At 46.0% G+C, this 25,089-nt stretch overlaps 1 protein-coding gene across 1 annotated transcript; it reads right to left on the bottom strand.

Annotated features, from left to right (window-relative positions):
* Positions 1-604: 604 nt before the first annotated feature.
* Positions 605-17,934, bottom strand: LOC141952522 (eosinophil peroxidase-like). Its single transcript, XM_074890087.1, has 13 exons — positions 17,838-17,934; positions 17,152-17,248; positions 16,284-16,459; positions 15,530-15,653; positions 13,504-13,633; positions 8,422-8,622; positions 8,011-8,326; positions 6,711-6,871; positions 6,074-6,326; positions 3,775-3,945; positions 2,721-2,958; positions 1,986-2,203; positions 605-645 (listed from the first exon to the last, which is right to left on the bottom strand). Exons 1-13 carry the CDS (start codon positions 17,932-17,934, stop codon positions 605-607), a joined length of 2,223 nt encoding a protein of 740 aa, XP_074746188.1.
* Between the last annotated feature and the right edge of the window lie 7,155 nt (positions 17,935-25,089).

The raw sequence follows: 25,089 nt of genomic DNA, 5'->3' as shown, positions 1-25,089 counted from the left end.
GTATTTTATTACTGCCCAGCACAGCCAAACAAACACATGTTCACCATAGGATTTAAATAAAAGATGTCTCTAGGCTTCAAGATGCACCAGCCGTTCTCCAGAGCCTGAACTCTCACTGCTAATTAGAAACAGCCTAAACAGTTTATGTTGTGGTGCAAACCAAGAAGGAGATAAGGAAAATTTTGAGAAAGATTACATGAACTTGCTAATTTCTGAGCAGCTACAAGGGATAAGGAGTTTGATTTTGAAATGCAAGCACACCAGCCTCCAGATTTGACACTCGTTCAGGATGGGAAGTAAAAAATTTGTCTTGATTGTGCCTTTAGGGAGTCATAAAGCATCCAGCACCTAACCAAGTCTTGCACACCTCTGAACATTTTTTTAGGGCAACAGAGACTAAAATGTCATTACCCTTCCATCTGAAGACTTACATTACTGGAAGCTTTTACAAATAAATGATATAAAATCCACAGTACAGCAAATAAAACAGTAGACATAGCCTTGAGCTCCTCTCTGGGGAAACATGTGCTGAGGTTCAGTCAACAGCAGTCAGCTGAGCATGATGTACAAGCAGCAGTTTCCCAAGAGCAGTTCAGTGCCACCATTAGGAGTTTCCAGTGCTGGTCTGATGAGCAGGATTAGAAACTGTCAATGAAGCAGAAAAAGCTACTGAGAGGCAGAAGGTCTTTCTGGGACACAACATTTCTCCCCACATTTTTATTTGGCTCCATAGCTTACAATGGTCATTGGTGAATGGGTAACTGAGTGCCAGGTCACACCCGTATTCTTGTACCTCTGAGACACCTTGGTGCTTCCAGCCTCGTCAAAACTTACCTTCTGTGACCCTAACATCAGACAGCCCTTCGGATGAGTGCTTTTGGGGCAATTTCTTGACACTTGAAAAGATTAAACTTTTAGCAGCTGCTTTTTAGCACCCTGGGATTTCACTGTCTTTGGGTTATGCAAACGCAGTTCAGCTTCCTCCCAGCCTGATGATAAAAGAGCCACAGTGAATTTTAGTGACCATAAGACTAAGTTAATACAAGAAATCAGGAAGCCTCTATTGTTTAGAGAGAAGGCGAGCATCAGCTGGATTCAGTTCCTGGAGAATGGGGTGAAGTCACCATAATTTAGCCTTTACATCAAGCGCAAACCTCTTTCTTAAACAACAGCATCTCTCAAATAGCATTTATCAAACTCAGTACAGGAACTGCATGGAGATGCTTCGTGGTCTGTGCCTTGCAGAACGACAGAGCAGGTGATCCCCAGGTATTGTGTTCATCTATAAATGGGTTGACAGAAGGAAAAAATCCCATCCAGTCCATTCTGCTCAGGTCATACCTGTCTTCTGCAAGTCTCTTCTCCCTACACCATTTTCAACTGGGAGACCTCACGCCAAAAGCATATCAATAGGACACAGATAGTGTCCACATCTCTTATATGAAGACACTGTCTTTCAGGATGTGGCACGTCATAATCTCTGACTTTGTGCGTTAAACTACCGGTATGTCAGGCCATACAGGGTCAAAGATGTACCTTAAAATGCTTTAAAGCTTTAAGAAAGGCAAGGGGACAACAGGGGCTTGAAGCAGCAGACTAAGAATTTGGATCAGGTTGGCTAATTCTAATTGACTTCTTCATGGACACCCTTCCTGTGAAGTAAGACTCCAGTTGTCCTGAATAAGGTATTTAGAGAAGGACATATTCACAAGGGCCAGAACAGACCGGATTTTCAGGGATTTCCCATCAAGTTGAAGAGGAAGAGTCAGGTTAGTAAGGGATGATGAAGGTGATGGATTGCAAGGAGACTAGGCTAACAGCACCTCTGCCTCCAGTGGTGTCTGAGTGGAGCTGAAAGGATGGTCAAGGTCTTTTTGGGAGTAGAGTCACTGTGATGACCTTAATTCTTTTATTTCTTTAGCCATGGAAGAGTCTGACCTTGTAGGGCATTTATTATTTTTGACAGACCTTAGACAACTGCTTACCTTTTGTGACACTCTCAGGCTCATCTTTCCAGGGTGAGAGGTCAAGAGTGTCGATCTCATGGCAGTCAACAAAGTTCTCAGGATAACTGTTGACCTTGAACACATCCCTGGGTATCTTTTTGATATGAGTATTGTCACAGAACACCCTCGACAGTGAGATTTTTCTCAGTGCATGCAACTGCTGCAGAGTGAAAACTCCCGGTTTCTCCCACCAGAATCTGCAATGATATTTTCAGAAGCAGCTTAAAGTCTTCTTGAAGGCATTTAGTGCTGGTTACTTGCCAAGATGGGAATCTGACCAAGGTGAGTCTCTGTTCCTATCCACCTCGATTCATCAGGCAGCAGGCAGAGCCCTTTGGAGTGAGGTGTGTGTGGCCAGGTCTGGATTCTGCCACTCATCTGCCAGTGCAAAGAGCCTGCCCCTTCCACTCAGCATCGCCTGGTTGCTGGGATGCAGTGACTGATCCTCCCCTTTTGTACCCTGAGACCAAATGTCACCTCAGGCAGAGACTACTGCAGATCACCCCTGGCCTGGAGCTGGTGCTCCCCAGCTGCATGGGTCTGTAGGAATGGACTGCAAAAAGGAGTCCTTTGGCAACTGGGTTAAAATCAAGATGTGAGGGTTGCTGGGAGCACTCACTGATGTGTTGAAGATGGGCTGGATGTTGCATGGAATGTTAGCATTTTTTCCCATAATAAATGCCATGGAGAAGGTTTGCTCTCAGAGCTACCTACCTGTCCCCATCACGCAGGTTCCTGAACTGGGTGCCAATGATACAGGCCAGGAGGGGTCCAACTCTGCCCTGGGGAACAAAGGGCTCTGCGACTGCCCCAATCCAGAGGTCAATATTGTCTGGTGTCCCATACAACTCTATGAACTTCTTGGCCAGTTTGGAATTGCCTAGCACCTCAGAGAATTCATCTATGTTTTGAGGCTGGGAGAGCCCACAGAAGCGCCTCCAGTCATTGTAACCTGCAAAAGCAGGAACAGCAGCTGATCAGGACCCATGTCTCCCCACCATCTGCCTAGGCTTGGGAGCTAAACAGACCCCTTGACCCATGAGCAATGTCTGTTTCTTCTCATGGCCTTAAAAGATCTGGAAGACATTATTGTCTAGACAGTCACAACAAATGCCATGTTTTCAAAGTCCTTTTTGTATACACACACTAAAGTAACAATTGGGGTTGTCTTTGCATGTGACCACAGATTCATCGCATACTGTTCATTAGAGCTACCTAGTGCTGAGGGTGAATGCACCACTCCTTGAAGTTCTGGGAGGCAGCATTTCTAGGATCAAAGCCCTAGAAACAGCAACATTGGGTTGTGTTAAACCCATTCTTCTCCAGCACCTGAGGGCTATCATGCCTGTGGGTGCAAACCACTTCTGCTCAGAGCTCTGGGTTGTCTGAAGACACAAAATAAGCACTGATGGGCAAAGAACAAAGCATAGATGGTCTGTCTAGCCCATGCGAAAGTTGAACTTGGTTGCTTGCATCCGTACCTTCCCTACCCCACATGCTCTCTCTTTGCAATACATCACTGCTTCTACCCCTCTTTATTACATTATCCCAACTATCATCTCTGCTTTCCAAGACTTTTGTCCTTGTCTTAAATCTCTCAGAAAAAGATCTTTATAATCTTCTCTGAGCTTGACTGTCTATCCATCCTTTGCCCTCAAATCAAGGTACTGTTTCTCCCCATTGGTATGGAAAAAGCTTAGTACATTCGTGGAACTACTATAAACAGCAGAAGAGAAAAGAGTATTGTTCACAGGATGTGTCTCCTTACCTGGAAGGCCATGGTCTCTTCCCCGTTGCATGTTCAGGGCTGCTAGATCCAGACCCATTACCTCTGTCTGTTCAAAAAGGTGGTTCTGGAGCTCCTCAACAAGCAGTTGATTCTGTTTCATCAGTTTTGCATGATCAACTACCATGCCCCGTATCAGTGGGTCAATGCCACCTGCATTCATTGCAAATCAAGAGAAGACTTTTTGTACCAAGTTGCAGCTTTGATGTTCCCTTTTGTGCAGCTGAAACAGTGCTGCATTAGATGTCTTTTCTACTCTGGGCTGTGGGGAGTTTACCTAGCTCCATATTTCCATTTCAACATATGCTAGTGCATATGTACATATCTGCATATGCCAGTAGATGAGGCCTCCCTTTAGTAACTAGATTCCCCACCGTTCCCCATCACTCAGCCTTCCCTTCCACAGCCCTAAATCCACTTGTTGTCCACCAGGATCTCCAAGATCCTTTCTGCAAAACTGCTCCTTATTCTGTCAGTGCCCAGCATATACTGATACATGAGGTTCTGTCCAAGCTTTAGGTTTTGCAATTGATTTTGGTTATAGTTAGCTATTAATTGACAAATATTTATTAAAACATTACATGAAATGATACAATAAATTCATGTCTGTCTATGTCTTTTTCACAGCCATTAAGAAGAGAGTATTAGGAAAACACAGGAAAATTGGCTGCACATGTGTATTTTGGTATGTTTTCCATAATTCGTAGAATCATAGAGTGGTTTGGGTTGGAAGGGACCCGAAACATCATTTAGTTCCAACCCCCTGCCACGGGCAGGAACACCTTCCACCAGCCCAGGTTGCTCAAAGCCCCGTCCAACCTGGCCTTGAACCCTTCCAGGGAGATCAACCTGTTCCAGTGTCTCATCGCCCTCACATTAAAAAATGTCTTCCTTATATCTAACCTAAATCTACCCTCTTTCAGTTTAAAACCATTACCCCTCATCCTCTCACTACACCCCCGATAAAGAATCCCTCCCCAGCTTTCTTGTAGCCCCCTTTAAGTACTGAAAGGCCACTATAAAGTCTCCCCAGAGCCTTCTCTTCTCTGGGCAACCCCAACTCTCTCAGCCTGTCCTCACAGGGGAGGTGCTCCATCATCCTCATGGCCTCCTCTGGACCCACTCAAGCAGGTCCATGTCATTCTGATGTTGGGGGCCTCAGAGCTGGACACAGGACTCCAGGTGGGGTCTCACAAAAGCAGAGTAGAAGGGGAGAATCCCCTCCCTCGACCTGCTGGCCACACTTCTCTGGATGCAGCCTAGGACATGTTTGGCTTTCTGGGCTGTGAGCGTACATTGCTGGGTCACAGTCAGTTTTCCATTCACCAATAGCCCCAAGCTCTTCTCCGCAGGGCTGCTCTCAATCCGCTCTATCTGTGCTTGGGATTGCCTCGACCCATGTGCAGGACCTTGCACCTGGATTTGTTGAACTTCATGAAGTTATTTAGATAACCCACTTTGGAAGAGACATTTGTCTTCCTTGGAAAGATTCATGTCTGTAGTTATCAGCTGTATAAGTGCAGGATCCAACAACTCTCTTTAGAGTCATGAAGAGAGATGGCCATCACTAGGAAGCAATTATGCCATCTTGGATCAGTTAAACTGCATGCATCACCCTCTGGCAATGCCTATTAATTACAGAGTGATCTAAATTTTGGTTGTCTGACATTTGATGCCGTGAGTCTCACGTGTCATCTGAGTGAATGGGCAATGCTCACACTGTTGGGTCTTGCTAAGCTGAGAGATGTATGGCAACCTGAGAAGGAGGTTTAATCTGTTACATATTCTAGTTATTTACTGGCATGTTCAGAATAGGAATGCAATTATTGTGCAATGAACTGAGGAAGACAACACTGAAAAATTGTGCAAAAGAAGCTGCAGAACTATATGTTCTGATGCAAAATCCCGCCTCTGTGTAGCTGCTTCTGCAGGAGCTGGTGCTTGATAACGCCTAATGGTTGGCGTGTAACAGCAGGCAGTTTTTGGCAGGGCTCCTTTGCCTGGGTACAATGCAGAATCAGTGTTAGGCTGTGTTTAGTAACAATTTTGCAGGACTGTCCTGCTACCCCACATTTAACAGACCACTGATTTTTTTGCAGCCCCTGGGGTAGACATGTCATGAGTACCTTCCAAGCTGAATGGAACTGTAAGTTGTGTGAGGCCAGTTACATGGAGCTAAAGCAGTTTTTGGAGCCCAGGCTCGTGTGTCTTACCAGCTGACCTCCACCTGAGTGTCTGCTTCAGGACCAGACCAGGATTGCTGGCTGCCCCACGTTCTTACCTTCCATTATAATTCTCCAGGGAGCACAAAAGGTCAAATGAAGAGGGACTTGGGAGAATGAACCCAAAGGCTGAAAACTGTCATCCAAGCGGGATACAAATGGCCGTACTGAGACATGACCAAATCGGAAAGCCAGGGAAAAAACATTTGAGACTGTAGGATCCACATTCTCATTGTAGCCACTGTATGAAGCGATCCATTTGCTGGTCTCCTCTGCAAGCAGAAGTGGGAGGTAATCTCTGTATGTTATTATCTGGAAAAGCACAAAAGCAGAGCAAGTTGTCAGTAGCTGTAGTAGAAATGCCATTAAAGTCAAGTGCAGAGCATGAACATGGACTCTCCATCCTGTAGCAGAGTTCATTAAGATCTTCAGAAAAAAAAAAGAGCTGTAGCAATGGCATGAATCTGGCATAATATATTAAAACTATTTAATATAACAAATAATTGATAAATTGGTAAAATAATAAATTAAAAAGCTCTGGATACCCATGGTGTCTCAGATGGACCATCCTTATTCACAATTTTTGACTCCCACAAATAACTCCACTAGATCTGCAAAGCATGGTTTTCCTCCTTTTCCTGGAGGAAAAACCATTCCTAAGCATCCAGATGATAAACAGCGAGCAGTGATCAGTACCTGGATTATGGCAACTACAATTTTTCGACTCTCTTGGTAAAGCTTTTCTCCATCCCAGTGAGGATTTATTTTCCTCAGCTCTGAAACCAGGCGGTTGTGTTCTCGTAGAAAGACAGTGTGCAGTGCAGAAAGTCCCAGGTTTTCAGTTACCCGTTTGTCACCTACAAATGTAAATATTTTAGAAATTTTGTAAATTGCTTTTTATTTCAGCAGCAGGTTTTTGTGTTAGGACAGAGCAGTAACAACTGATAGTCAGTGTTACTGGCAGTAATGCTCATGATTACACTTCTAAGCAGTGATCATTCATGCCAGATGTTTCTTTCCAGCACATTCTCTGTCCAAACCATTTATTCAAAACCATTGGAGAAGAGGCTTTGGGTAATTTAAACTATAATGCACACGGTCATGAAGCATTAAAAAATCTCATCTGCCTTCCTTTTGTACCTCAAGGATATGATCTTCTTTTATATCAGTGCTGTGAATGTTTGGTTTTAAAGATTTGCTTCAGTTCACTCAAGATGTAAAGACATCTGAGAAATCTGTGAATGTGCCTTCGGCAGAGATGCTGAAAGAAAACTGGAGGGGATGAAGTGAAGTGTCTCTGACAGTGGATGGAAGAAGCACTGAGTATCTCCTCACTCAGCAAGGAGCTCTTCTCGTGTGCAGGGAATGAGAAAATAATGTGCAATGGGCACACTCTATACTCTTATGATTGACTTTGCAAGCTTCACATCTATACTTTTTTTTTTTAGTGTTGTGCCTACGATGGATCACTTTCCATTTTGATAAGTTCTATGTTTTGAGTCATTAGTTTGTTTAAATTTCAGACAAACTTCTAGACTTGTCTTCTGATGTAGTTTGGGATTATTTGAAATATTAAAAATTTAGAACGTGGTACCAGGGAGAGTTAACTAAATTGATTAAGAGCATTTAATTGTTAGTATTGATTGAGTTGAAAACAGAATGGTAAATTCTAGGTAGGAGGGGAAAAAAAGTCACTGAGAAGTTTTAAAAAGGTGGTTATTCTGCTGAAAATTTCTCCTATCTTTGAAAAGACTTTTTAAAGGGAGGATGATTTGCTGAAACTCTTTTGGGAAATTAAAACAAAATCATTTTCCTGTTTAATTAAACAATTATTGTTCAATTATTTTTCTTTTTTAATTTGGAGGAGGATCCCCTGTCTGTCACCTTACACAATCATGTCTGACAGCGCCTCGTACAAATATAAAGAGACACCTGACCATAATGATCCTTTCTGACTTTATGGGCCACTGAAAACTACTCCACAGTTGCACCTTACCCGCTTTAAAACAGGGGATGTTCATGCTCTCATTGGTGAGAACACAAACACTTTTTGTTTTGTTCTCAAAGGGCAGTAATTCCAGCCCCGCATCAGTAAAATTCTGGTTCACAGCCATCAAACCCAGGTGATCTGTCTGATTTCTAATACTCTTTGCCACAGAGTCTTCGCTGCCGTACACCGTGCTGGCATCGATGAATGAGCTGACGGCATTGATCTGCTCACGAGTAAATGTCCTGGGATTGCACACAGACGCTGACTGGATGAACGGCATGCACAAGTTTGACCTCAGCATCCGTGGGTCATCGGGGGGAAACTAAAGCAAACAAACATAAGAAATGCCTCAGAAAGTCATGAGGGTCCATTTTTACTGTCTTAAGATAGCGTGGGATGGAATGACAGTCAGAGTACCTTAATTGGGAAGCAAGGGGACTTGAAGGCACAGTCGGTCTCGCAGTGAAGCTCGGGACTAACTCCTGCACCACTGGAAGGGGCTAAATCTATGTCGTGGTTGACCCACTGGCCCCAATGCATGAAGACAAGAGAGAGCTCTTGGTCTTGAGTGATATTCTCGTTGGCTGTGTGAGCAATTTCATTTGACACTTTTCGAACCTGCAGAAAACCAAAGTGAAAGTGTGTGTGACTATCTCTACCGCAGTGAGCTCACCTCTCAGTACAATACCCACTATAAGATCATGCATAAGACGATCTTAGATAAGCTCATAAGAGTTAATTATGGCATTAAACAGACCCATGCCATGCCCCAGGTCTATCAAAACAGATCTGATAAGTAGCACCCTTTTGACTCCACAGCCATTCAACCAATCCCAGCTTCATGGAAAGCCACTTATGGCTGAAACTGATGCACGTGCGCACATCCAGAAAGTCAAGAAGCTGGCTGAGGAACATCCAAGCCTTATGGTTTGTATAAACATCCTGGTGTATCACTGGTGCTGTTTGCATCAAACCTTGGGATGCACACTTCTAAAAATGTTGTTATCCATGTTTTGCTTAGTGAAGTATTCATAGAATCATAGAACTGTTTGGGTTGGAAGGGACCCGAAACATCATCTAGTTCCAACCCCACTGCCATGAGCAGGGACACCTTCCACTAGCCCAGGTTGCTCAAAGCCCTGTCCAACCTGGCCTTGAACACTGCCAGGGAGGGGGCAGCCACAGCTTCTCTGGGCAACCTGTGCCAGGGCCTCACCACCCTCACAGGGAAGAATTTCTTCCTTATATATAATCTAAATTTACCCTCTTTCAGTTTAAAGCAGTTACCCCTTGTCCTATCCCTACACCCCCTGATAGAGTGCCTCTCCAGCTTTCCTGTACCCCCTTTAAGTACTGGAAGGCCACTATAAGGTCTCCCCAGAGCCTTCTCTTCTCCAGGCTGAACAACCCCAACTTTCTCAGCCTGTCCTCGCAGGGGAGGTGCTCCAGTCCACCGAGCATCTTCGTAGCCTCCTCTTGACTCGCTCCAACAAGTCCATGTACTTCTGATGTTGGTGGCCCCAGAGCTGGACACAGTACTCCAGGTGGGGTCTCAGGAGAGCAGAGCAGAGGGAGAGAATCCCCTCCCTCGACCTGCTGGCCACACGTCTCTGGATGCAGCCCAGGACACGGTTGGCTTCCTGGGCTGTGAGTGCACATTGCTGGCTCATAGTCAGTTTTCCATCCACTATGATTCCCAAGTCCTTCTTTGCAGGGCTGCTCTCAATCCACTCATCGTTCAGCTTGTATCTGTGCTTGGGATTGCCCTGCCCCATGTGTGGGACCTTGCGCTTGGCCTTGTTCATGAGGTTTGCCCAGGCCCACCTCTCCAGCTTTTCGAGGTCCCTCTGGTTGGCACATTCCTTCCCTCCAGTGTGTCAACCACACCACACAGCTCGGTGCCGTCAGTGAACTCACTGAGGGTGCACTCGACCCCACTGTCCATGTCACCAACAATGATGTTAAACAACACCAGTCCCAACCCCGACCCCTGAGGACACCACTCGTCACTACTCTCCACTTGGACATCAAGCCGTTGACCACAATTCTTTGAGTGTGACCATCCCACCAATTCCTTATCCACTGAGTGGTCCATCCATCAAATCCACGTCTCTCCAATTTAGAGACAAGGATGTCATACAGGACAGTGTCAAAAGGTTTGCACAAGTCCAAGTAGATGACGTCACTTGCTCATCCCATATCCACCAATGCTGTAACCCTGTTGTAGAAGGCCACCAATTTTGTCAGGCACAATTTGCCTTTAGTGAAACCATGTTGGCTGTCACCAGTCAACTCCTTATTTCCCATGTGCCCCAGCATAGTTTTCAGGAGGACCTGCTCCATGACCTTACCAGGCACAGAGGTGAGACTTACTGGCTTGTAGTTCCCCATGTCTTCCTTTATTTCCCTTTTTAAAAACAGGGCTTATGTTTCCCCTTTTCCAGACAGCGGGAACTTCTCTAGGTTGCCACGACTTCTCAGATATGATGGATAGTGACTGAGCCACTTCATCCACCAGTTCCCTCAGGACCCACGGATGTATCTCATCACGTCCCATGGACTTGTGCACCTTTCAGGTTCCTTAGATGATCTCAAACCTGATTTTCTCCTACAGTGGGTGGTCCTTCATTCTCCCAGTCCCCACCTTTGCATTCTGCAACTCAGGTGGTGTGCCTGGAGCACTTGCCGTTGAAGACCGAGGCAAAAAATTCATTGAGTACCTCAGCCTTCTCCATATCCCAGATTACCAGGTCTCCTGTTTCCTTCCAGAGAGGGCCCACATTTTCCATAGTCTTCCTTTTATCACCAACATACCTATAGAAGTTTTTTTTGTTGCCCTTGATGTCCCTGGCCAGATTTAATTCTATCCAGAGCTTTGGCCATCCTAACTTGATCCCTGGCTGCTTGGACAGTTTCTCTGTATTCATCCCAGGCTACTTGTCCTTGATTCCACCCTCTGTAGGGTTCCTTTTTGTGTCTGAGCTTAACCAGGAGTTCCTTGATCATCCATGCAGGCCTCCTGGCATTCTTACCTGACTTCCTCTTTGTTGGAATGCATCATTCCTGAGCTTGGAGGTGGTGATCCTTGAATATTAACCAGCTTTCTTGGGCCCCTCTTCCCTCCAGGGTTTTATCCCATGGTACTCTACTAAGTAGATCCCTGAAGAGGCAAAAGTCTGCTGCTCTCCTCAAGTCCAGGGTAGTGAGCTTGCTGTGCACCTTCCTTGCTGCCCCAAGGATCTTGAACTCCACTGTTTCATGGTCACTGCGACCAAGGCTGCTCTTGAGCTTCACATTCCCCACTGGCTCCTCATTGTTGGTGAGAACAAGTTTCAGCATGTTTCAGCATAGCACGACTCCTCATTGGCTCCTCCATCGGTTGGAGAAGGAAGTTATCATCCACTCATTCTAGGAATGGACTACTTATGCCCTGCTGTGTTTTACCTCCAACAAATATCAGGGTGGTTGAAGTCCCCCATGAGGACCATGGCTTGTGAACATGAGGCTGCTCCTATCTGTCTATAGAGGGTCTTCCTGGTTGGGTGGCCTGTAGCAGATCCCCACTATAACATCACCTTCCCCTGCCCTCTCTTTAATCATGACCCATAAGCTTGTGGTCAGCTCCTCATCCATTCCCAGGTGGAGCTCCGTGCACTCCAGCTGGCCATTGACCTAGAGGGCAACCCCCCCTGCTCATCTCCCCTTCCTGTCCTTCCTGAAGAGCTGGTATCCTTCTATTCCAACACTCCAGTCATAGAAGCCATCCCATCAAGTGTCTGTGATACCAGTAAGACCGTAGCCTTGCAGGGATGTGCACGTCTCTAACTCCTCTTGTTTATTCCTCATGCTATGTGCATTTGCATAAAGGTGTTTAAGTTGTGCCCCATGAAGCTGACTTACTGGCTGGAATTCCTTTGTGCTGCTCTCTAGGTGCTCTCCTGGTGCCCTGTGACCCTTCTCCTGGCTCTGGGCATCTATTGCTGGCACTGGAATCAAACTGGTAGAAGTGGGATGGATTGAGGTTCCCCTACCCTGGCAACTTTAGTTTAAAGCCCCCTTCACCAGCTTGGCAAGCCTATGGCCAAAGATGCTCTTCCCCTTCTCTGACAGACAGACCCCATCATCCCCCAGTAGGCCAGGCTTCTCAAAGCGAGTCCCATGGTCTAAGTAGCTGAACCCCTGGCTGTGGCACCAGTCCCATAACCAATTGTTGATTCACCAGATCCAACTGGCCCTTTCAAACCCCTTCCCTTTGACCAGGAGGACTGATGAAAAAACTACCTGTGCTCCAGAGTCACTCACCACCGCTCCCAGGGCTCTGCAGTCCTTCTTGATACTCCTCAGACTGCTCCTGGCTGGATCACTGGTGCCCACGTGAAACAACAGCAGCAGGTAACACTCAGTGGACGTGCGAGGCTCAGCAGTGTCTCAGTCACATCCCTGACACGAGCCCCCAGTAAGCAGCACACCTCTCTAGAGTGTGTCAGGATGGCTGATGGTGCTTCTGTACCTCTCAGAAGAGTCACCCACACCTATCACCTGTCGCCTTTTCTGAGTTGCGCTGCTCGTTATACAGTGAGCAGATGGAGCTGCTCCTGATGTGACAGGTCTTTCCTTTTCCATCTGCAGAGCATTGAAGTGGTTCTGCAAGGGCATCTCAGGCTTCAGGGTAAGATTCTTCCTCCTGCAGGTCCTTGCCGTTGCAAGCTTCCATTCTTCTGCATTATTGGCTCTCCTCCCTTCCGTGTGTGCTCTGTGAGGGAGCTTTTGGCAGTTTGGCCATGGGCAGTGGGTCCACTGCAGACTGTGCTTGGAACCAGGTATCTAAACCCCTCCTCAGCTTCCCTGATGCTCCTCAGCCTTCTCACCACCTCCTGCAGCTCACCCACCCGCTGCAGGAGCTCCTCCACCTGGGCACACCTTTTGCAGGCAGGTCTGCTGCCCGTCCCTGCCCCAGGAGAAAGGTCTGGGAACTTCTTGCAGTCTGAGGCCTGCACCGCAGGCTCTCCCTTCAGCAGCTCCGTCTGGGTGGAGGCATCAGCCACCACTGGGGAGACGGTGCAGACCCCCCAGCCAGAGCTGCAGCCTTTATTCTGAGGCGAGTGCTCGCCATCCTGCCCTGAGGGTCAGGTAGGATGAGTGCCCTTGGCCTGCGCAGATGGTGACAGCACGGTGCCCCATTACTGCGTTCTGTGAACCTCAAGTCTCTCCACTCAGACAGTGGAATGCCCCTCCTTCGAAGAGTTGCCCTCCCCGCATGCCCTTCCACACAAACTGCTGTGAAAAATCACACAAAACTTCACAACCTTTCTGCTCATGTCTGTCTCCAACGAAAAATATCATCCCAAACCCTAGCTCAGAAAGCAAGCCTCAAATTAGCACCTGAGATCAGAGAAAAGGATCAAGCAATTTGCGCTCTAGATGTTGCCACTTTCATTTCTGATGGATGTAGCGAGGGCAGTGTCCACTACTGTTAACTGGACAAGAATAAGTTCTCACCAGCGGGAGTGGGAACCCATTGTACAGCTTTCCTTCACTTGCTCCTCTGGGAACAGACACTCCATCTTCATACGCTGCCGGGAGCCAGCGAGCAAATGCGCGGTTCGAGGACCCCAAATGAGAATGCTTTCTGCAACATCACAAGAGAAGCAAACATAGGTATCATTTCAGAAGTGAACAGGCTTGTAGAGACTAACATTTTGCAGCCCTTTAATCCATGTCTGATTACTTTGGTAATCAAGTGATAGCTGGAAAACTAAATAATACCAAGACTATTACTGCAAAGAAAAATGAACTTTTTTGACATTAAGAAAAGATTCCTCATGCCATTATGTTAATTTTATTTGTCATTTAAATCTCTGTAGCACCTCTGTCTGCACTGCTGCTCCACACAAAATGTCTCATAGTAGGGTCATCACCAGTGATCAGGGTGGCCGTGCCTTTGCCCAGCTGAGGGCTGGAAGCTTCCAAGGATGAAGATCCTCCATGTCTGCAGGAACTTGTGCCAAGGCTGCCCCTTCAGGAAGCTTTCCCCATGTCCAACGCAACCCCTCAAACTGCAATCTGCAGCTGTGGCCACTTGTTAGATTGCCTCATACTGCTCAGAAGAATTTGAACCAGTAAACTCAGCAACACTTGTTCAGAAGAACAATAATGCTGATTGAGCCAGTGATCTGTGGCCCTAATGACACTGAAACACAGGTTGTTTGGGGGAAACCAGTTATTGAATATCACCTGGTGCATAGCAACTTTCTGTGTTTAAGCCCTTAAATCCACAAAACCTGGGTAATACCTGCTTATACTGAAAAAGGAGCGGTATACCCAGAATTTACAGCAGCTTGCTGTGAAATAAGTGCATGCCCTGGAACAATTGCCACGCCATAGCTGAAGCAATTCCATCAAATGTCAAGAACGCAGTACCACCACAGCTCCTGTTTTGATTGCTGTCACTGTCTTTGCAGACAGATTTTTGCAAAGTATTCAAGTGCTATCTCATGGTGTACGTCTCAAGCTGAGCAAGATCTTTGGAAAAATGTTAACAGATGACAGTCCCCTCACTTCTGAGTGCCTCGTTATCTCACCGGCAGCCCACTAGACTAGCAACCCCAAGGACAACCCTACCCTGAGACTAAAAGTCAACACAGACACTGCTGTCCTGGGGGAGCTGAAGGATCTGGGGTCTGTGGGTAAAGGTACAGGCTGACTGTAACACTAGCACCATGAGTGCGACCTCCCTGCATGTGTGATGCAGAGTTGCGCTATGTCTTCACATCTGGCACATTTTTTTCATGCCAGATGCACATCAGATGCAAGTCCCACTCAGACTTTGGGGCTGGAGTTAGCACAGGCAGCAAAACTATGGCAGAACAGGACAGCGAGCCTTGACTTCCAAGTATTAGGCTAGAAATTTTGCCATCTTCTGGTCAATAAAAAAGCTAACAAGGAAATAAATGTATGATGCCAGGTTTGAACCAGGAGGGAAGCGATGTGCAAAAAGCTGAACAACTCATTTTTTCAGATTAAGGATACACAATACATGAAGCTAGAAGAGCCAAGAATTAAAGTCTTGTTTACTTTCCATCCTTACGCATCACAACAGCCGCTACACGGATACGTTGACAGCTGGATGTTTTCATATGAGCCAGCCTGGGGAAATTAGTATCATCCATGTTACAAAAGGTTGGAGGGGTGATTTCCTGGAGCTTCAACCTGAGTGAGAGGCTGGCTGTCATAGCCCCAAAATCTGTTTTTTCTCAACTTTTCACTTCCCCTCACCCCAAGAAGTCCCTTCCTTCATCCAAAGCAGCACATGGAGGGCAATGGGCTCAAATCTGAAATTTTCAAGAAATGACGTCTTTTTCCTACCAGGCATAGGTAGAAATGAAACATCTGTTGTAGGCACCACTAAAATGAGCATTTCACTCTTCTTGCCCTGTTGAAAGGTACTTACACAAATGACCTTAAGACAACTATCCTGGATCAAAGTACAGACTTGAGACTCTCCTCGTCCACATGCGAATCCTACCTGTTGTTGCACTCCCCAGTAATGGTCCGGTAAACGTCATGCTTTGGGCATTTAATGGAACGAATCTGATAGTCACAGCCAGTTTCTTTGGAAATCACCTCCTTCTGTTTTCTGTCTAGTAGGTCTACAAGAGAAACCATGCAAAATAACATCTGCTCTTACTAATTTTTTATTTTAGCTTCTTGGTATTCTAGGTCAACATTTGAGTCAGCTGAGTCAGAGCTGTGGATATATAACATATGGATTTGAATTGTTAATTTGGTGCCTAAACTCTTCTGTGGATCAGCTCTCACCTCTGGGCTAGGGAAACTGGGTTGGCATGGAACAACTTTCCAGGGGAATATGGGGAGCATCATCACCAGCAACGTTTTACCCTAGACTGGGAACAAAATTATGAGCACGCAGAGCGGTACAACCTGGGCAGGTGGGTGTGAGGACTAGAAGTGGAAGATGGGATTCTGTTCTCAGCAGAGTCTCCTGGCATCCAGCACATTTTGTCCCAGGTTTATCATACTGTTAGGCTGCTTTTATCGTCAAAGATATGAGATAGGCACTGTCAAATGTGATGAACAAAACACCGGCTGGTCTGGTCTGTCTCTGAGCATGCTTAAAGTCTATTCACCTGGGGCTGTTGTGGGGAAGGGTTTTATCACCAGTTGTTTGGATCACAGCAGAGCTGCTCTCTGACATTCCTGCTGTGGTAGATTTTCTGCTCTTAGCTGTTTCTAAGACATTTTGGTCTAAACCACATTACCTGTAACATTGAATCTGCATTTCCCAGAGAGCTGCAGCTTTATTTTGAGGAGTTTCAAAGTAGTTTCCAAGTAATCAGCAGCACGGACTGCAGATCTGGTTCTTCCTACTGGGTCCTTTAAGTGCTTCAGGAAATCCATTGGGTTGGCAACCTTTTCCTCTAGGTTTCTCTTTAAGCTGAATATAAAAGAGTCTCATGAAGCACCTTCTCTGCAATCAGACCTCCACTGTCATGCTAGGCTGGGTGTACTTAGACATGACGACACTGCTGGGTCCCAGGCAGGCTCTGCTCACCTAGGACAAGCTGGCTGCTCTCCAGCTTTGCACATTATCTCAGACAGATTTTGGAAGAGATTTGCATCTCTTCCCAGTCCCATGGCTCTTTCTTGCACAATGAAAAACCTTCTGCAGGGTGGGTGGAGGGAGACTCCTCCCCAAAGCATCCTGCTGCCTGGAACCAGCCTTTTGGGACAATACATAGAGGAATACCTGGGGTTTGACTTTCTGCTGAGACTTATTTCTGACAGGGTGGTCATCTGCACAGTGGAGGTCCTTCCAGAGAGGGCAGAACTTCATCAGGCAGGAGAGGACTCAACACGTGCCCAGCGTGCCCATACCACTATGGACTACTGAGAGGTGCCCATGGCAGTGCAGGTGAGGAGGCAATAGCTGCAGGTGACAGAGGGTGGCCCTGGGACTGGGACAGGACAATCCTGCCAAACTGGACAAAAGCACCTCTCCAACTATGATAGGGAGAGTCCTTGATAAATATATCTCCATGATAAATACGCATTGGAAAACAGAAGAAAAACACATCTATTTTCTCTTATTTCCTTATAATATTGGGTCCTCATGCAAAAAGGACTTACCTTTTTCGGGCGTGTAAATATGCTGTGTCTACCAGCTGCCTGGCCTCACTAATGCTGCTCAGAAGAGATGAGTCTGATAAAACCCCTGAGTCCTCTTCTAAAAAAAGAAGAAAAGCATGTTTTGAGGATACTTTGTAATGTACGCCAGGAGCTACACATCCCACCCGGTCGCTGGGTGCTGAGGTGCACTGATTCACTTTACATGCAGTTCCTGCTGTGTGTTTGGTGCTACCTGGACACCTTTATCTGTGCTTCTCTGCTCATCTGCGTCATCCCATTACTGAGGTCCTGAAAATCACAGGACAAGAAGCGATTGTAAAGCGGTAGCTTATTTTCCATTTCACAGAATTGGCTCTGATGGCTTTGAGAGGCTTTTGGAGAGTTATTTTTTACCCTTCTTTTTGAAGCTATTCTTCCCTGTAAGAAGGGAAATGCATAGAAGCAGCCAAATATATGATCTGTGACTCACTTTCCCTGTCATAAAGTTATGGTCATGTGCTTGGAAGACCCATTGGATAAATAGGCAATTTCCTTAGACAAGTTTGTTAGGTATTGACTTCACTGTTATTGGGTCAATCTACAGGATATTTCAAATTTGTATTGGAGCTATATCTAACTAGGAACTCAGACTGATGATTCATGCCCTTTCAAGCACAGTAGCAGCCAAAGAAGAAACAGAAACTTACTGTTTAATGAGGAGTCCATTGCCCCGACTAAGCAGAGAGTAATGATGGATCCTAAGAGAGTAATTCTTAGGTTTATGCCTAGAGAGAAATGCAACATAAATCTTCTGAATGGGCAGGGCTTCACTGAAACATCAGAAAAGATTGACAGGTTTGGTTTGACTATTTCTTTCAGGATCCAGGAATAAAATACATCACTACTCTGATCAGGTCTGTTAAGTGGGACTCTGGCTGGCGAGGGCTGTAGCTGTAGGTGTTGGCTGGACACAGGGACATCCCAGTGGTGTGGGACATTCGCTAAACTGGGCTGAGTAAGTGCCAAGGAGGAGGCAGACAGGTACAGTCCAGGCTTCAGTGATGGAGACTATTGGGAAAGTGCATGGGCAGTGTCCTGGTGTCCTGCCTTTGGGAGGGTCCTTCTCAGGAGGCTGGTGTAAAGGAGGTTAGACCCCACACATCCCTCTCTGCCACCTCTGTCTTGTTACTGAGCAAAACAAGCTGCTATGTCTAGCACTGGTCCTTCAGCCTTCAACCACTTCTGTTAGTCTTCTTGATGCTCCCTGAAATTTGTCTCTATTCCTTTTTTACATCAACATTAGAAATGTGTATCATCTGTTCTCATCAGTGTTATATACAACAGCACAGTGCCTTCCCTGAAAGATCTTTAGCCAAAAGGTTACAATTAGATATATTTTAAGTAATCTAGTCAATGTTTTAACTGTTTAGAGCAGGAAAGGCAGACAAAATTTGGAAGAACTAACCAACTTTTCACAGTGGGGCAGGTTACCTTACATTTACAATCTGTGGAAATTCTTCAACCATCTTCACAGGGGTTGAAGGCTGCTTATTCCTTTCAATCTTATATTGCAGGGTACTGCTACACGAGGCAGAAAAGCTGTCTTTTCTCACTTCTCAAAATAAATGTATTTCACATGTGGGGGGGAGACATAAATATGAAGGACCACCAGCTCCTAACACTCTACTGCTTCCTCATCTCCTTGGGCTCACCCATGGAATGCACCAATACCCACACCAGAAATATCAAATCAGTCAAATACAGATATAAAATTAAAAAGCACTGATCTTACCTGCCATCTCTGAAGAGCTGGTGGGACTAGGAAACAAGCCAGTCCTTTATAGAACCTGCACCAGGGCAGAAATTATCTGTGTCTGACCTGGGTGTGGCCAAAAAGGGAGAAACTGGGACCAGATTGAGCCAAGAGGAACTATCTGCTAGTTTGCTTTCCTGGATTAAGCAGAAAGGTGAACACTTCTCCGTTCCTTCTGTGTAAACGTTGACTTTCTTTCTGACAAATCAGTAAAAAGGAAAAAAGAATGAAGGCACACATTTCTTTTCTGCAAGTGGAAGAGATCAGCTTAATTTTATGATGGTAAAAGATGATGGTGGGATTTGGCTTCTTTTTACCTGTTGGTTGACATCTCTGATGGTTTGGGAAGCCAGAAATGGGTCATTTTACCAACATGCATTTGTGGAGTATACCGAGGTCCAAATAGTGTGTCTGAATGGTGGACCTGCCAGAATTTGTATCCAGGAAAACCAAAGTTGTGTCCCATTTAAAACTGCTTAGTGAGATGGTTTTATATAATTAAGCAGTGATTTGGAAATGCATATAAAATAACTGCTGATCATGTGGATGACAAAGACTGGTCAACGAGCAAAGCAGTTGCACAGAGCAAGCTCACGCTGTCTCCAGTAAAATCATATGCACAGTAATATGGATAATCACAAAGTTATATCTGTGCAAATAAGAACAGGCCAGAGGCACAAAATGGGAGATTCCATCCTGAAATGTCTAGAAAGGAACAAAGTGTTGGTCCAGCCAAGCACTTCAACGTGGATTACAACAGCCATACAGTAGGAAAAATGGCTGTACTTCAGTGGACAAATGGGAAGATAGCAGAAATAATTTAATTCTTTGAACATCAGTCAGGTTGATCACAAAAGAAAGTACTGAATTCTTACTGACAATCAGCCATGTAAATCTCACAAGATTAGGGAGCCAATCCTTCCTACCATTTCAATATTTTCACCATTCTTATTAAGCCAAAATAAATAAAAAGAAAACGCAATAAATTAAACTGCTAACAAACGTGTAATTTTAAATCTGGGGAAAAAAAAAAAAAAAGGTCTGTGAAGGTCAGCTTTTCAGAAACTGACAATACAATGTCAATATTTCTCCCCTAAAGAGAAATTCAAAACCAAAGTCAGAAGCTGTCCCCTGGTACCAGAGAGACTCTGATCACCCTGGCAGGTGCTCTACCGTGTCCATCCAGCTTTCTGCCTACAAAATGTACATAAGCAGAAGTCCAGGTACCTGAAAGGTGGTTTTGTTATTTCTTTTGTATTTGTGACATGTTCCATTGCACTTGCATTAGTGCCTCAGTGACAGTCTGATAACCCCCAGCTGCCCCAGGTACAGGGACTCTGTCTACCTTTGAGGGCGTGCGCTGTCACCTGCAGGTGACCTGATGTGGCTCCCAGGACTGGAGTCACCCGCCATGCAGATGCTGTGTTAACATTACATGTGTCCTACCAATGAATCAAGCCTGGGTGTAAGTGCAGTGCCCAGGGCTTTCACGTGTCCAAAGGTAAGCTGTCCTATGTCACCTCCAGCTAGGATTTATTGTGTTTTGGTGAAATCTTTTGAGCTTCAAGAGAAACCAGGGTATCCTGCCTACCAAGGCTGATGTTCATTCAGCGAAGTGTACAAGACATCTGGGCAGCCAGGGCATTATTTATCCATTAATTAGCTGGCCAAGCAGCAGATTCCTCCATTGGTTCTCCTCTCTGTCTTGAATGTTTAGAAGCTGCATATTTCTTCTCTTTCAGGCTCTTGGTGTTACTAACATTACTTCTCTATTACTATTCAGGCTGCAGATCTTCACCTGTAAGTCCTGTGTAAATCTAGCAACCTGTTGCTATGTGACCACTGATGGCATTTGCTAAATATGTGATTAAGCATTGACTATAGCAACAAGATCATTAAACTTAAGCAACACAAAAAAGAAAGAGCTCATTATTACATTCCTTATTTCTCATCCTAATGGCAAAAAGCAACATCCTCCCCTTCCCCATTCGACACATCTCTGATTTTCCTGCAAGCTCTTTCAGCACTCATTTTCATGACACAGACACATTCATGCTAGTAAAACACAGGCATGAACCACGATGTCTTAAGGTTAACAGTGATTAAGGACTTCATTTAGGCACAACTTCAGACATACACAGTTCCTTCTTCACCTGCCAATATCATATTTTCCTACATTTTGAACTCTGGATTTATTTACATACTGCTGAGAGCCAACAGCCTATACAAGCCAAGCCAGTCCTTGTCCAGAGTGCAGTGGCATGGAAGAATAACTACAGGTTTACGAAACTGTATTCAGTGCATCTTCTGCTCCAGCAGGTGAAGGGCAGAGCTTGTAAAGGATTGGAGTGAGCAGGATAAAACAGAAAAAAGTAAGAAGCGATAGGTTAGTAGCACAGAAATTGGAAGGTGAGTAGAGGAGGAAAAGTTCCCAGAAGTTCAGTGGCGACATTTGATAAAACCAGTTTGTCCAGCTTTAAAAATACAAAGGCTGCAGCAGTAAAAAGTAACTTTAACTCTTTATGGAGAGGGCCATCTGGTTCTATGCTCAAGACCAAATACAGCCTCTGGACAGCAGAGGAGTTTCAGAAGATGGTGCACAGGGTAAAGCTGGTGATGAGAATATTGCCCAGAGTTCACAGTCCAGCTTTCTGGAATAGCTCTTACAGACTCATGGGTACATCCAGGGTCTGGATACAGGCTCGCTACTGGATGGTCTCTGAGAAATATGTAAGCGGCCAACCCCAGAGCAGGAATGTGCACTGAAAGCATGTGAAAAACTGAGAAACTGTGGGCTAAGAGATTATTTCCTCTTTACTTCTTCATACTGTAGATCTGTAGCTCTCCCACACAGAGCACTTCCCTTCTTCCCATGGTTCAACCAATCTACCCCCACCAGCCAGCAGCTCTGGAGGAGGGGAACTGGCACACCAGGAGGGTCTCACTCTCTGGCCTAGGATGGTAATTGTGAGGTTTGCTGAGAAAAAAAGTCAGTCTCCCAGCAGGAGCTGGTACCCATCTTGCAGTAGCTGCACATGTGCTTGAGGGCTCCAAGCCCATGGCATGGTCAGCTCACTCCTGACTCTTCTCTCAGTGGGAGTTTTCACAGTGTTGGTGTGGGAGTGACAGTAACAGCAAGGGATGCTTAGGAGGTGGCACCACAGGTCTTTAGCATCACTGAGGTGCTCACTTCAGGGGTTTCTCCAGCTGCATGATGCCCAGGAGTGAGATTATTACCTCTCTTTGAAGTCCTCCTTTAAAGGCTCACCACTCATCAACACCCAAGACTATGAAGCCTTCTTAGTGCAGGCCTCCATCAGCCGTGGAGACTGCTTCATAGCCATGATGAGGTACTTTGGGCAAGTGCACAGTGGCTCTGACTACCATGCAGAAATGGGTGAGCCCAACAAACTGGGCAGTGCCATCGGTGAGTGCAGACTCGTTGCCTCTTTCCAGAAAAGACACCCATGGGATGACCATCTGTGGCCTTCTCAGGCTGTACTGTGGGACAGCCCGAGCACTCTTATTGTCGCTGTCACCCGTAGTGCTCTAGGTGGTCCCTGAGGTCGTGAGGGCTGTGCCAACTCAACGTGACTCAGCAGGGTAGGGCATTCAGACCTAACTCTGCCCTGAGCAATAGGCACAGTTCCCTGGGCAGGAAAGTTGTGGAAGGCCATCTGTGACTTTATAGCACAGTGATAGGACCCACCACACCCACCAGGACAAGCTACTGCCCATCCATCCATGGGAAGATCTCAGCTTGCAGGGCCCAAACATGATTCCTGTCCTGAGCAACAGCTAGCACACCTCTTCCCTATGAACAACTCTCCTTCCACAGGGACTGGTCCCTTATTCCCCTTCCCATGGACCAAACTCCCTCTCCTCTCCATGAATAAAATCTTCAGCTCCTCCTCATGAACCAAACTTCTTCCTGGCACATCTTTTAGTAAAACCTCTCTTCCATCCCTTCCACTATTCTTTCAGACTGTGACTCCATGCTCAGACTGGAGAGTGGGAGATGACTTCTCTAGATGGGGTTGGCAGGTCTAGAAGGCGACCTCAGCTGCTTATGCCAAACAGGATGGTTTCTCCATTTTTCCAGTTTTTGTTCTCTTCCTGTTCTGGAAGCGGTTCCCATCTTATCTGGAAATCTGGGACACAGCCATACACCAAAGCAGAAGCAGTTGTCAGACCCCTAGAAAGCCACTGAGAGAACACATGGCTTCAAAAGCTCCAGAGATTTAGGGAGACATGGGAGTCATTTGCTGCAGTGGACTCTTTTCCCTGAACTACAGCTTAATTTCTAGAGACGCTGAATACACGAATAGATGTAAAAAATTATCAGAATTTTGTGGTTTGATTCAATGTTTAACCATGTGAAGGAACATCTGTACAGACAGAGCTTGCAGGGGCTCATTAGTATTCACAATGCACAAGTAGTAGTCTCCTCTTGATCATCGTATGCCCTCATATTACAACCACTGAGGTGGTTAACCACTGTTTTATGGTCAGGACAAAGAGGCTTCAACACTGCATCAGGTAATGGGACGCAGCAGTGAACGGTGACCACTGTGTGCTGAGTCCAGCAGAGCCAGCACTCGAGCAAGGCAGCCGCTGTTTTCTGAAACTTGGAACATCAAAGAGAGAAATCTTACAAGTAGAAGCAGAGTCTAAATATTTCTTTGAAGGAGAATAAGGTCTGTCTCATGACAGACCTTGTGGTTTTCTGTATTGCATAATACTGAAAAGTACCCTTTATTACAGGAGAAGAGCTGTCAGTTCTCTGTTGAACTCAGACTTTTCTATAAACACATCCTGTTCTTTCTGCTAGGCAAGATTGTTTTGTCTGTAAATATCACAACAATTGTAGATAAAAATAGGTGTTCACTGCCGATGACACAAGAGTAGATAACAAAAAAAGTCAACAAAAAACCCCACACAACTCTGAGAAATATTGTGGGAATTCTGGCTAGTGCAACAAACATCTGAGCCCAGCCAGGCTGCAAGAACCAGTTGGGGGATACAGTCTCCTCCAGACCCTTCTGTCTGGGCTTCAGTGCTCTGTAAACCATACTTTTTGACCTCCTTAACCCCTTCAGACCTCTCTTTCAAGATGTGGTCACCTCCAAGTTCCTGTGTTAGGGTACCACTTCTCTCCAGGTCCCTCTGCTCCCACTCTGGTCCTCTCCAGGTGCCTCCATTTGGGTCTGGACCCCCCCGTCCTTTCCGTATGCATGGTGGACTGCTCCAGACCCTTCCTTTTGGGGTCCAGTAGTGTACAGAGGCCTATGTGCCCTGGTTTGGTCCCTCCAAGTTCCTCCATTTACCATCTGATGGATGCTCAAACCCTTACCCTGAAATGAAACCTCACTTCAACACACCTCTTTGGATACCAAATGCACAGTACTTCATCCTCAGAAGGAGTAAGGACAAATAGCTCATTCTGGACCATAGACCTCATCTTCACTAACGGTGCCCATCAGGATGTTAGTGGCTTTCCAGCTCTGAAGACTCTCCACTCTTGTGCCATACCCTAACCTGAACCCCACAGGCACTTCAGGAGACTCAGGGAATGTATCTCCCAGCTCTGAACATGAACATGGCACGTAGAAGAGGGGGAAGGAAACCTGGGTAACTGAAAGGGATTAATTTAAGCTTAACCTTTCTCCAGAGTGTCTCCATAATTGTCCAAACACAGTATTGCCCCCACTCACCCCTCTCTTCAGCTCTATCACATTTGCTAGCCTTGCTCCAGTATCTCCTGTGTCCAGTGACGAGCTGGTTTGAGCACCTGATTTCCTTTGCATCGCTGCATCCAAGAAGGTGGCCACCCATGCCTGGGCATCCATCCATGCCCGTGGGACTGTGCCAAGCCTGACTCAGTGTCAGGACTATGCTCCTCCGTGGCCCGTGGAGGATAGAAATCAAATCACCCAGTGAGGCAGAGGCCAGGGAGGGCGGCAGTGCAGACAGACACTCCTTTGGGCTGGGAGTTGAACACGGAGGAACAGTTCCTACACAGTGAGGTTTCTATCCAAACTGCTCCCTGCTGGTAAATCCCCGTGGGAGAGACATGAAGTGGCAGTGACACAGCGACTTGCACAGCTCTTGGCCATAACTCTGGGAACCCAGAGATGGGTTTGGAT

This window comes from Strix uralensis, chromosome 20 (assembly GCF_047716275.1).
Source record: "Strix uralensis isolate ZFMK-TIS-50842 chromosome 20, bStrUra1, whole genome shotgun sequence".
Classification (NCBI taxonomy): Eukaryota; Metazoa; Chordata; class Aves; order Strigiformes; family Strigidae; genus Strix; species Strix uralensis.
The sequence above is the reverse complement of the archived record's forward strand: the minus strand, read 5'-3'. Positions and strand labels throughout refer to the sequence as shown.

Coding starts and splice junctions, on each gene's coding strand:
- LOC141952522 (XM_074890087.1), bottom strand. CDS start 17,934: ATGTTGCATTTCTCTCTAGGCATAAACCTAAGAATTACTCTCTTAGGA. Junction 17,249..17,837: donor AATGGACTCCTCATTAAACA/GTAAGTTTCTGT, acceptor TTCTTTTTTTAG/AAGAGGACTCAGGGGTTTTA. Junction 646..1,985: donor GCCTGAGAGTGTCACAAAAG/GTAAGCAGTTGT, acceptor CTTCATTGACAG/TTTCTAATCCTGCTCATCAG.